Source organism: Seriola dumerili, unplaced genomic scaffold, assembly GCF_002260705.1.
Source record: "Seriola dumerili isolate Sdu_G_001 unplaced genomic scaffold, Sdu_1.0 BDQW01000088.1, whole genome shotgun sequence".
In the NCBI taxonomy this organism is placed as follows: Eukaryota; Metazoa; Chordata; class Actinopteri; order Carangiformes; family Carangidae; genus Seriola; species Seriola dumerili.
This window is the reverse complement of record NW_019174343.1, coordinates 13,512,984-13,526,074: the sequence shown is the minus strand read 5'-3', so window position 1 is coordinate 13,526,074 and position 13,091 is coordinate 13,512,984. Positions and strand designations below refer to the sequence as shown.

General features: G+C 39.8%; 1 protein-coding gene across 1 annotated transcript; it reads left to right on the top strand.

Moving 5' to 3' along the window:
- Positions 1-3,757: 3,757 nt before the first annotated feature.
- On the top strand, positions 3,758-10,627 carry LOC111221484 (probable nuclear hormone receptor HR38). The gene is made up of 7 exons (XM_022744856.1): positions 3,758-3,867; positions 5,900-6,738; positions 7,386-7,515; positions 7,780-7,943; positions 8,077-8,279; positions 8,383-8,561; positions 8,663-10,627. The coding sequence occupies exons 2-7, from the start codon at positions 5,902-5,904 to the stop codon at positions 8,923-8,925; spliced, it is 1,776 nt and encodes a 591-aa protein (XP_022600577.1). The 5' UTR covers positions 3,758-3,867; positions 5,900-5,901; the 3' UTR covers positions 8,926-10,627.
- The last annotated feature ends 2,464 nt before the right edge of the window (positions 10,628-13,091 follow it).

The window sequence follows — 13,091 nt, the reverse complement described above, 5'->3', positions numbered from 1 at the left end:
AGGCAATATATATATATATATATATTTTATGTTGCAACCGCTTTTTCTATGGCTAATCAAATTTACAGTAGTGTGTCACTGAATTTCACCTGTTGTTCCCAATGCAGCTAGTGATGACCTGGCTTTGTTTGGACCTGCATAAGCTCACAGCAGCATAACTTGTTCAACAACACTATCCTACCTGTCTGCTCAGATACCTCTCAGTGTCAGTGTTCATCCAACTGAAAGAGAAATATACAATGCATTTCTTTCTGGTTTTACTGTTTCTTAAATAGGTGAGATAATGATTAATGATAATGCAAGAAACATTTGATGAATGCGGTCTTATAAAGTTCTGCTCTTCAGTTATAACTGAGTTCTGAAAGTGTTGGTTTGGTACACCTCTCCTAGATTTACCAAGTCGTGTATAGAAAACTTACTCAGTGTCAAAAAACACACAGAAACCGTGACTAATCTAATGAAACATTGCTGATTACAAGTAATGAAACTGAGCAAAAATGTGTTGGAAGTTAATCAAATTAATCTATTTCGTGAGTCAGTCTTGTGTTGGATATTCGGTGTACTTGTAACATTTAACATGCTTGTATGTTCATTTATTGTCTTAATGTCAAATTGTGTAGCTGTCACTTGCATATGTGTCTTGATGTTAGTGATGTCAGTGATCAGTCATGCAGCATTACGTTGACAACATATATTGGATTGCCCTCAGACTGATTATCTGGTGAATAGACAGTTAAAGAAATAATTACCGTCTGTTGCCCCACCACAAGTTTGAATTTACGAAGGGATTTACTTTACACCTGTACCATTGGATGCTACAGTACTTATTATGAGGATACCCAGTTTTCATCAAAATCTTTTAAAGGACAAATGGCGGCATATTCAAAAGTTTACTAAATTACAGATGTACTGTATCTTTGTAACATACTACTCTGCTAACAGCAAAACAGAAAAAGAGCCTATTTGCATGTAAAAAAAAAAAAGTCGCTTATCTGTCATAAATATATTTGTCAACAATGCTTCTGTTTTGTGTTGACTTGTGTTAAATATTATTTCTATGCATTCTTACTGTAAATACAGCCCACTTATTGAAATTCTAAGGAATGCTCAAATCTTCCTAATATCAAAGCATGACAGCGTACAGCGAGGCAGGCTTTGGAGTGTGTGTGTGTGTGTGTGTGTGTGTGTGTGTGTGTGTGTGTATGTGCGTGAGGCTTGCACACTCTTGGTAGACATATGTCACTGACTGCATCAGGGATGAGAGGGAAGTAGGTGGAAATGAAAGATGAAACATATTTTCCCGCAAATGAAAATCAAATGCAAATCTAAAAAAGTAAGTGCAATAATCTCACATTTATATGTGAAATCTAGCTGGACTTGTTTTGAGTATAAAAGGAATTATCTAGCGCTGACACAGCAAGACTGAATTAGTACTTGTAAATGTCACTCACTGTTAGATCAGAGGCTTTTACCTTAGTTTCAGTTATTAAAAGTTGACACATTGGGTGTGTCTGACCAAACTTCAGTCAGTTTGTCAATTATCTTGTCTATCAAAATATGTCAACTCTAACATATGATAAATAATGTTAACCTGTTTTCAACAAAAACAGACTAGTTGAAACAAGACAGTGGTCTTGCTTCAGGTGCAATACCACTGTTCTGGAATAATGCATTGTAAGTATTGTCTGGAATAATATATAATATTTTATTCTAATTGTTAATGCAGTAATGTGTTAGCATCATTTTAATGTTGCAGCAGGTAAAGGTGGGGCTGATTGTAATTACACTTGATACTGCTGGTTAGTAGTAGAGAGTACTCATGAGCCCCCAGTTGAGTGCTGCTGTGCTGAGCTTCACACTGGAAAATATGTGTGTATGTGAGTGTTGCCTCCATGCGACTGGAAGTCACTATAGGAGGAGGTCCTGACTGTTGTCAGCGCTTATACATGGAGTATCAGGCCTTCATGAAGTCAGTGGTTTGGGTACTGGAACGGGCTCCACCTGGGGTCTTCATTGTTGCATGGAGATTCAGGACAGGACACCATGTTCCTGGTGGGTGTTGGCTTCTGCCATGGTTGTCCCTTGTCACCAATCCTTTTTGTAATTTTCATGGACAGGATTTCAAGGTGCAGCCGGGTGGAAGAGTGTTTCCAGTCTGCTATTTGTAGATGATGCGGTTCAGTTGGCCTCATCAGACCAGGACCTTCAACATGCAGTGGAGCAGTTTTCAGCCCAAGTTTTCAGCCCCAGTGTATACCCCGATCTGTTTGTTATTTTATGTTCATACCTAAAGCAGCATTGTACTCAAACCCCTGTAATTATGTCCATTCACTCCCGGCCAGTCTCATTAGCTGCAGGCTCTCCCCTCCTCAGATAAAATCTCACCTGCTTCTCACCCTGAACGATCTGTTGCACATTCGTCATATTTAAAAATGAAACAAGATGATGCCCAAAGGTCTCCTGAGAGGGTTCAAGTTCACATGTGCAGAGAGAAGTTATGAAGTTATGGTTTTTAGGTGATGCTTAAATTGATACTGACGTATGAAGCTTTTACTGTGACATGCATACTGCAAATTGTCTAAAGATGACATTACAGTATGAAATGGTCTGCGATTTCACATTTCTTGAATTCAAAGCATAAATTGTTGTAATTATCATATTCTGGAGGTCAGGATTAATTATGTTAAAAGACAAAGTACGCAGTGTGTCTGGAGAGGACAGATTTTCTCTAATAATAATCATCTTTTGCCAAATGTATACAACAAAATTGATCATTAATAACCATTCAAAAAGTGATACCTTGTCTAATGAAGTCAAATATTATTGCTAAAACTGGATCATATGTAGTCATCTTTTTGTTTTGTTTTCTTCCTAAGTCTACATTAGAGATTGCAGTGATAAAATTTCATATAGAGTCAAAATGACTCAAAGTATCCAAATCAATCAATCGCTTCATTTGTCTTCAAAGAGCAATTGGCTGTACAGCAGTTAAACAGAAACACAGGATTAAACAAACAGCTCTTAAACACATCATCACAAAGTAAGAGTCAGTGCAGTTTATAAAACAATCAAGGTTCATTTAGTTGCTGGTTTGGAGCTTTCAGTCATATCACATGAGGTAGATGTTTTGATTTGATTGAGTCTATATGTGTATACTCATACAAATTTATAAATTTTTGGTTTGATTCAGCAATTTTGATTTCAAAATGTGTACAGGAGTAATAGTATGAAATAATTACAGTTATTTGCTGAACGGATATGTGTGTTCATGGTACATTTTCCTCCAAGAGTTTTGTTGAAATATTGAAGAGGGTATTTCTAGCCCTTCTATGAATTTATTCTGTTTTATGAAGAAACCTTACAGGTGTTTCCTGGTATGCCCTGTGATACCACACTTCCCTGCTGTAAACGTGTAAAATCTCTATATTTCCACTCAGAAAACGTCTGCACCTCCAATCTGCGGCTATTTTTAGCATTTTTCATCCAGTAATAGCCCCACGTGAGCGCCCATGTCGTTTGTTGGTTTATATTTAGAACGCACGCTCCCCCGGCTCTTGCGTCAATGGAATCCCGTACGTGCGTCACACGGAGGACGTCGGTCTAGAACGCGACACTGATTGGCTGGCGTCCCGGAACGTTCCACCGCCCCGTTTACCATTTATGGGCATAGGCCCGCCTTTTTGTCGACGCAGCCAAAATAAAACAAGAGTATATGGAGCCGTAAGCGTTGGTCTGACCCAGTGTGTATGTGCGAGTGTGTTTGAATGAGTGTGTGTGCTGACAGCAGCTGGCAGAGGTGACATTCATCTGTTTCGCTGATTTGGAATAAATGAAAAACTCAAAACTCCGGATATTTACATGAACCAGGTGAGTGAAAGTTTACTATTTGTTTATTTATTCAGGGGGTCACATTTATGCTTATGTTAGACTGTAGATGCATGCCGTCATATTTCTTTATAACTACTTTCATAATCATTTAAGCTCATAGAAAAAGACTGACTGGGCTGCTATTTCATCCGTTAAACATTTGCAGCCTTATACACAAATTAATTTGATAGTTTGGTGGGAAATAATGTTTAAAGGTGTCATTCATGGGTAGCAGTCAGAGCTGTAGACTTAGTTGCAAGTTTATTGGGCACACCAATCTCAGAATGAGAATGAGACTTATTGTCACTTCCATAGTATATAGTATATAGTATATAGTAAAACTAAGAAACACTGTACAGCCCTGCAATAAATCCTACCTTCATAAAGATCAGTTTTGTTGAAACTATTTTAGAAAGGTGTTTTATGTAACCCATTGATATAATTGGTGTGTGGACAAAACATTACAAACAACACCATACCAGCAGAGCAAACTACAGCCTCCAAGCTGACCATAAAGTTGAATGAACATCTTTGAATGAACATTAGTCTTAGCAAGGTGTACCTAATAAAACTGGCAACTAAGTGTAATTTAATTATTATGGTAACTCACATTTGTGTTATATGAAAACTGAGTTAAAAGTTGTGAAAACTGAGTATATTTTTTAATTAGTGAGGAAATATCCCAGAGTGCAACTAATTAAGTAACCCCTGCTAGTAATATCACTGCTCCTGCAACTGTACCATGAGCAACCTGCTGAAAATCTAGTGTCTAGTGTCTTGTGCAACTTTCAGCAGCTGTCTGGTTGACATTCTCAAGTAAATAGTTCAGAGCTCATGTCTGTATGTGTTCATTTTAATGACTTCTATGATATTACATGCTACATGTTTTATGTGGGGGGTCTATTACTGTTGTTATATGAGAAGATGTATAGAGTAGGGTATATTTATAAACACATGTTGGACATGTCAGTAGTGTGACCTCCCCATATGTCAAGCTTAAGTGTAAGTTTAGGAAAATAATTCAACAATTTGGTTTAAGGTTGAACAGTTTTCGAAGAATGATCATGTGTTCTTGTAAGATGTGAAGTACATTTAGTACTGAAAAACCCATATCGTGAGAGAGTTAGCACTTGTGGATACACTCCCGTTCACCCAATGACACACACACACAAACAGGCTTTGCCACCTTTCCCATCTCAGCTGGCATACAGCCCACTGTGAAATACAATCTGCAACACTCCCTGGTACAGCGCCTGTGAAGGAGGGTTGCCCTCCAATGAAGGATGTTTTCAGAGCATTAACAGCCAGTAACAAAATATCTGACAATATCTGATTGCTCCACTGGACCACCCTCTGCATTTTCTAAAGAGGACTAATAGGCCCTGGATCTAGACAAATGGCATGCAGGGAAATGAGACAGTGTATGTTGAAGGTGCTAATGTAGGCTACTGTTTGGATGGGTCTGGAGAGAGCATTAAAAATGCTGACCTAAATGATTCAAGCAATATCTCATTTACTACAAATATTTAAAAAATCAACTCCTTAACAGCTCCAGTTATCCCCAGTGATATCACTCACTTGCTCCTATTTTGACAAAGTAAACCTAAAAATGTATTGCATATTGACAAGAATGACAAGGTCAAAGGGAAAGGTTTCATGTGCAAAATTTAAACAAAATAAGTGCATGTAAAGTTCAGGTTGAGTAAGAAGAAAATTACCAAATCAAAATCCTGAGTGAAACATAATGTTAAATAGTGTCCCAATCTTTTGAAAACAAAGAAAAGTGCAGAAATAAAAAAAAAAAGCTAAATTTTAAAGGGGCAGAGATTCAGTGCCCTACCTTCATGGGCCTTTTTCACACAAGACACTGGCCACATTTACATACACAGAGACTTTGTTTGAATAAATTAGATATTTGGTTAGATTAACAATGCATATTTAGTATGTATAAATGTGAACAATATTTATTTTACATAGACAAACATCAGGGTTTGTTTTCATCTGTAGTAATTGTTGCTGTCCTCTGTTCCAGCGATGCCCTGTGTACAAACCCAGTATCCATCCCTGCCCCATGACACCTACTTCAGCTCTGAGTTTTTGAATCCTGACCTCAGTGCCAAACTGGTGATGGACATCAGTGGCCAAAAGGACCAGCTGTCTACATCTTCGTTGCCCAGCATCAACACCTTAGTGGAAAATGGCTATGTGGGGGAGTTTGATGCTTATTCCTGCAAGATTACCACTTCTCCTCCCGCCTCTACAGTTTCATTCAATCATGCCGCGGTAGCTGAAAGCTCCAGCCCTCAGATGCAGAACCAGGCTTTCAAGCTGGATGATCTCCAGGTGTATGGCTGTTACCCAGGTTCCTTTGCGCTCAGCTGCTTCGATGAAACACTGTCGTCATGTGGCTCAGACTACTATGGCAGCCCAGTTTACGCTGCTGCTTCTCCTCTAACACCCGGCTTTCAGACCCAGTCTGCACCTGTCTGGGATTCCCCTTTCAGCCCCTACCCCTCAGCCCCCCCCTCCTCTGTGGGTGATAAGGCCGCCATGGCTCAGCAGCTCTCTTTTTTCACCTTCAGCCCCACACCAGAGCAGCACTCCCCCCTGGGGCATCATCAGGATGCTCAGGCAGGCCAGGATGATCCTTTCTTCTTGTCTCACCAGCAGCATGTTTCTCCACTTCATTGTCCCCCCATGTCCCTTGAACATGGACCTCTGGAAAGCCCCAGGATAGTAGAGGGGGCAATGACGTCTCCTAAAAGCCACAACCCAGGATCCAGTGAGGGCCGCTGTGCAGTTTGTGGTGACAATGCATCCTGTCAGCACTATGGAGTCCGCACCTGTGAGGGCTGCAAAGGTTTCTTCAAGGTAAACAGATGAACAGCACTTTGCAGGTTAAATCTACAGTATAAATAGAGTATAAAACACAATAAACCTGCAATCATTGAGGTTCATCATGCTGAGTAGAATAAACATCCAATCACTGTGATATTACCTTATCACAGATATATATACTGGTACTGAAGTGTATGTTGTCCATTATGTAAAGACATTTTTGAGGAAGTTCAGAAACAGTGACACCATCACATAGTGGCTGTCAGAGAACACTGACATGCTTATTTTTCAACTGTAAAATATCCTGTACAGTCTGAAAAGCAAGTATATCCTTATTTTAAAAGTTAGCTTACATTATGCATTTATTTAAAAAAAAAAATATGGGCAGATGTATTACTGGATTGTTTGAGGTCTTAAAAAAAAAAAAACAGCACAACTTGACTAAACTACTTTGTTATTCAGATTAAATATATACATTAATATTGGGCATTTACCTGCAAAGTTCACTGGCTGCTTCCTATATACGTTTTATCCTGTTAGAAATGCAAGTTTTTTGGACTTGCCAATAGTAAGGACATCAAATAAAAAAAACTCCTAATTCTGTTGCTTATTTAACATCAAATTATACACAAATTCAATGTTGCATTTTAAAATAATGTCACTTTTTCCATGTTTGACAGCGAACTGTACAGAAAAACGCAAAGTATGTGTGCCTTGCCAATAAAGACTGTCCAGTGGACAAGAGGAGGAGGAACCGCTGCCAGTTCTGCCGTTTCCAGAAATGTCTTGCAGTGGGAATGGTCAAAGAAGGTAATGCGATGTCAGAATCTCTTAAAGCTTTCAGTGACTAATGAATGATGACAAGAAACTGGGGTTTGTAATGACAGTCTGGTGAAACCAAAGCTAGGAATGACAGATATGTAACCAGAGCTTTAAAGTGCCATCTGCAGAAAAAAGGGAAACCGAAACTGATAGAACAGTTGTTTTTCAAAGTGTGGGGTGCAGAGACGGCCACGTGAGAGTCACAAACGTGTACTTTAAGTGTTCCTTTTCTTTTTTCTGTCCCTCTCTTAGTTGTGCGCACAGACAGCCTCAAAGGTCGCCGGGGTCGCCTGCCTTCTAAACCCAAGACTGTGGCTGAGGCTTCGTCCACGACCCCGAGTGTAAACATCATATCTTCGCTTGTCAGGGCACATTTAGACTCAAACCCGAGCATTGGGAAGCTTGACTACTCCAAGGTAAATCTCAACACTTGCAGCCTGACCAGAGCTCTTTTACACTGATCAGATTGGTTACATGACAGAATGAAAATTAAGTCAGCAAAGAGTTCACTGAGAGTGGCATTGACCTTTCCTTCCTGTCCCTCTTCAGTACCAGGAGACAGTGGACAATCTGAAAGAAAAGGAGGATGCTGGTGATATCCAGCAGTTTTATGACCTGCTGACTGGTGCCTTGGATGTTATCAGGAACTGGGCTGAAACCATCCCAGGATTCACAGACTTCTGCACAGAGGACCAGGAGCTGCTCCTTGAATCTGCCTTTGTTGAGCTCTTCATCCTCCGACTTGCATACAGGTTGGCCTCCTTTACGGTTAAAAAAAAAAAAAGCCCTGTTAACTATTATTTCTCTAGACTGATGTTGACCTTTCAATTGTACTAATGGCTTGGAACTGTGCAGGTCAAATCCAGAGAAGAACAAGTTAATCTTCTGCAACGGCGTGGTCCTCCACCGACTGCAGTGTGTTCGCAGTTTTGGTGATTGGATCGACTCCATCATGGATTTCTCCCAGAGTCTTCACCGCATGAACTTAGACGTCTCCTTGTTTGCCTGCCTTTCGGCGCTTGTTATCATCACTGGTGAGGGCCTTTGTTTACTTTTTATGTTCATGAATCTCCCTGCATTTCAGTTTTATATTATATTCAGGACTGTTTCTTATGAGAACATCTTTTGCACCTAGATCGCCATGGCCTCAAAGAACCCAAACGGGTCGAGGACTTTCAAAATCATCTCATCAATTGTTTGAGGGAACACGTGAGTGGAAACGGATCAGAGCCGAGCAGGACCCAGCCCAACTATCTTTCTCGTCTTCTGGGCAAACTCCCCGAGCTGAGGACTCTGTGCACACAAGGCCTGCAGCGTATATTCTACCTTAAACTGGAGGACCTGGTCCCACCTCCACCAATTGTGGAGAAAATCTTCATGGATACTCTGCCGTTCTGAAAAAACATCAACACAAACATGTTATTTGTAAAAAATGGAGATGGAAAGCACCCAATGTGAGGTTTTATCACTGGACTCTACTGATGAACCTCTTTCAAGCACACTGACCTGTGTGTTGACAGACATCTGACATTGTTCAAGAGACCATTATTTTTCTAACATTAACTTTTAAAATTGAATATGGTATCTGTGTGAGTACTACATAAGGATTTATTTCAGTTCCATGAAACTGTCATAGACAGAACTGACAGAACTGAAATGGTATAAACAGTTCAGGACACAGTTTATATATTTTTCGTGTGCATGTGTAAAATGACTTTATTGCTGTGCTAGATGTGTGAATGTTGCTATGCAGACATGGTATGGCAAGGGTACTTGGGTAGATGCAATGCAGTGTTACATACTAAGAAACACACTAATTTCTTAAAAATCATGTTTTTAAAATTTGCTTTTTGACCCCACTAAGAAGCTGAGGTAGTAGATTATTTGGTATAAAAAGGGCAGACAGAATCACAAGTCCTGGTTGTTAAGAAAAAACTGTGGAGTCCTACTTTTCAAAAGGGAAATATTAACTAATTTCTCTGTATCACAAAACATAGTTTTAGTCATAATCATGCTCCTGTGGAAGGTCTCGGACCAAAGTTTACGCTTATTTTGATACTACCAGTTACAAACCTTATTGCCTTACGCTAAACAAAATGTTCCACCATAACTCTTGTGCTGCCATTTTGCAACACCTTGTAAAGGATAATGCTGGCAGAGCTCCTGTTGAACCGCATGTCCCTGTAATAACATTCTTCTTGGGCTTTTGAGAACAAAAATGGAGTTGTTGAATGAAAATGTAAAGTGCCTTTTATAAAACCTCAGCCCGTGAACCACAAGTGACACTAAGTGAATTTTCATTCCAAATATCACATACAGTGAACCCTATTTGTTATAGCCATGAAAAAAGATGTTCACCATTAGAAATCACACTGAACTCATCGCTGATGAAGATGATTTCTGGTCTGTGCCAGCTTTTGATGTGAAGTGCCTGAGGCATGTGACTGTTGATACAGTTTGATATAGCGCATACAATACTTGAACGCACACTTCATACTGCTAAACTGGAAGGGCATCAAGTGAGGCCACGTGGTTTTGGATCTACAAGAATTAAATCCTGTTCACATGTTCATGGAGCAGTGAAAGTTATAACTAGCTGTCCATCTTGAGATTAAATTATGTGAGAGCACATTTCAGAGACTCCTTGTATCCACAATTGAAGTATAACATTTCTACTAGTTTGATACATGGAAAAATCCCACACTTGAAAATTCATATGCATAGACAGACATTTTATGTTTTACATCAACTGGTTTCTTCTCGTTGGCTGTTACACACAGATACTTCACCTTTCATCTGTTATGAACCTCAACTCTGTTGAAGTTTCTCCAGCTGTCTTCCACATTTGTCTAAATCATGCAGATTTTTTATATGTTGGATTTTTTTTAAATTTCATCTCAAACTTAACTTAAAAAATGCAGTACCTTAAGGAATCGCAGTGAAATGTGATGAGAAGATGAGCAGCTATGAACACTTCAAACAGTGTTCAAACAGTATGAAGAATACTTCTTTCTCCTACTGTATGAGTTTTGTTTGGGACATGTGTGTTGACTTTGACAATACTGCCTGGGCTTTTGTAAAATAGTGCAAAAGTATTCAGAGACAGAGAATATTTGATAATAAATGTTTTTTAAAAATACACCACTGTGTCATCATGTGTTCTTTGTCAGAAATTTAGTTCTTCAAATATATCTTTAGGTTTGTTTAGTTTCAGTTGTGAAAGATGAATAATCACTTTCTCTATTGGTTTGAGTTTCATCTCTGATTGTGACTTGACAAGAGCTTCAGCCATCATTGTCTTTATAATACAAGAAGTTATAATATGCCCTCTGAGCAGTACCGTCTTCATGACAGACTGGAGGTTACACTGAGTCGCTATATGGGAAAATGACGAGATGGGCTGATGTGGGCTGGGGCAAGCTGGTTAGCATGCTAACTTCAGCGGAAGAAAAGACATGAGAGAAACAAGAGTTGCTTTCCACCACTGGAGACAGCTCTGGTGAGTGAAGGAATGAAGTTTGATGCTGAACTCACAACATCTCCTCTAGACTGGTAAGCAAACGGCTGTTAATGCTAACACTGGCTATGTAGCGATTGCAAAACTTACAAATAGCACCTTTAAATCATTTTACCTTTACATCTGCAGGTTGATGACAAATGAGGTTGGGGCAAATTTCATCATGAAGCTGAAGATAGTCAAGCTTGCCTTCGCAAAGCTCCATCTCTGCACTGTTGACACAGGTAACGAGACAAGGTCAAAACCTAGTATATGGCTGGACCACCTATGGTCAAATCCTGATTTTGTAACTGCAACATTGTCTGAGAAAATCACCAAAGACATAAATTAAAGACAAAGACTGTGGTGTGATTTTGGCTATATTTACTTATAAAATGATCACTCAGAGAGAAAGTTAGAAGAGACAGACTGTCTTTCTTTATTTTGAGTTCAGGGAGAGAGCGAGGGGATGAAATGCAGCAAAGGGCCACAGGCCAGACTTGAACCCGGGCTGCTGCGACAAGGTCTAAGACCAAATGACACGCACTCCAGATGAGCCACCTCGGTGCCCTGCGACACACTATCTTTACTATTTTGTCTCTTACACAGCTCACAGCCTCTGTCTGACATCCACAATGGTCTAACTCCCTCGGCCTGATATGTAAAATTGGTCATAGCTCATTTCCTGTTGCTAGTGTTTCTGTTGTTAATGCTATTCAGATCTGCTAGTTTCTTTAGCGGTTACTGATGACCTCTTTCCCTCGCTCTCTCCTGCTCTCTCTTGCTCTCTCTGCTCGGTGTGTCTTATGTTTAGTTATGCTTCTGCCTCCTTTAGTAATAATGATACATGCAATGAGATTAGTTTATTCTAATCTCATTACAATCCAAACACAGTCCAGTCATGTACCAGGTTTATACCCAGTTTGTTTGAAAAAAAGTTTCTAAATCTAGTGACAGTGTGCTAAGTTGGCAACACTGCAGGCTGTAAACACCCCCCTAAGAGAACCTGTTTGCGCCAGAAACACCAACGCAGTGACGAGGCACTCAGCCGAACAGAGGTGGTAATATGATCACTCAGTCAGTCAGTCAGTCAGTCAGTCAGTCAGCCAGCGATATTCCAGATTATAGGGTTGGCCCTGCTGTTCCAGCATATCCTCACCATTGTGTAGTGTCTATTTTGGTGGTTTAGTGAGAACCAGGATCATTAGTATAGTGGCCACAACCTGGCCACTACCCGCACAAAGTGTCAGACTTTCAGTGTGCTGTTTTTGTTTCTAATGTAAACATGCTGGATAGATGTCTTTAACATTCTATGACGTCTTTAACTTTTTTCACTTTTCTCTGCCAGCATGCTCCTGGTTTGTGAAAAGCATTCACAGCTGAAATCCATTTGAGTAGTCGCAGCATTTACATGCAAGAATGTGGTAAATGTTTACAGCCCCTAAGAATGTCTGCAACTTAATTTTTTTATTCCTTAGCGTAGCCTATCTTATTCTTCATTTACAGTTTCAAACATTTCTTACAGAGTGTCCAGACGACTACAGCGGAAACGGAGGAAAACATTGCGGCAGCTGTCGCCTTCTGCCTGAAGTAGGCCTATGCCCCACATGGGTGGAGGTGGCAGAAAAAGACTCTCTTAAAGGTCTTGTTAACTGAACCGTTCACCGGTGTCCAGGTTCCAACTGTGTGAATTTTGTTAAATTAATTTTTGTTTTTCTTCTTCTTCTTTTTAAACACAGTAAGCAGGTTCAAACAAATGTTAGGGTTTTGGCTCTGTGTGACATTGGATCTCTACATATCTAACCTTGGTATGACATCATCAAGTTTCTCAGTATGTTGATTTCTCATATACAACAAACACGTGGCTCTGGTAAAAATTTCTTAAAAATTACAGTTTGAAGGCCAGCGATGGGTCTATCTGATTTTCATTTTCAACTAGAATTTAACGCTTGTCCACCGTTAGAGTCCAACATCTTTCTGATGCTACATTGACATCTGGTGCCAGCTGGGCTGATACATTGCAGGAAGTAAAGCTTATCTATATTTAACACAGACCCTACTGTGCTGC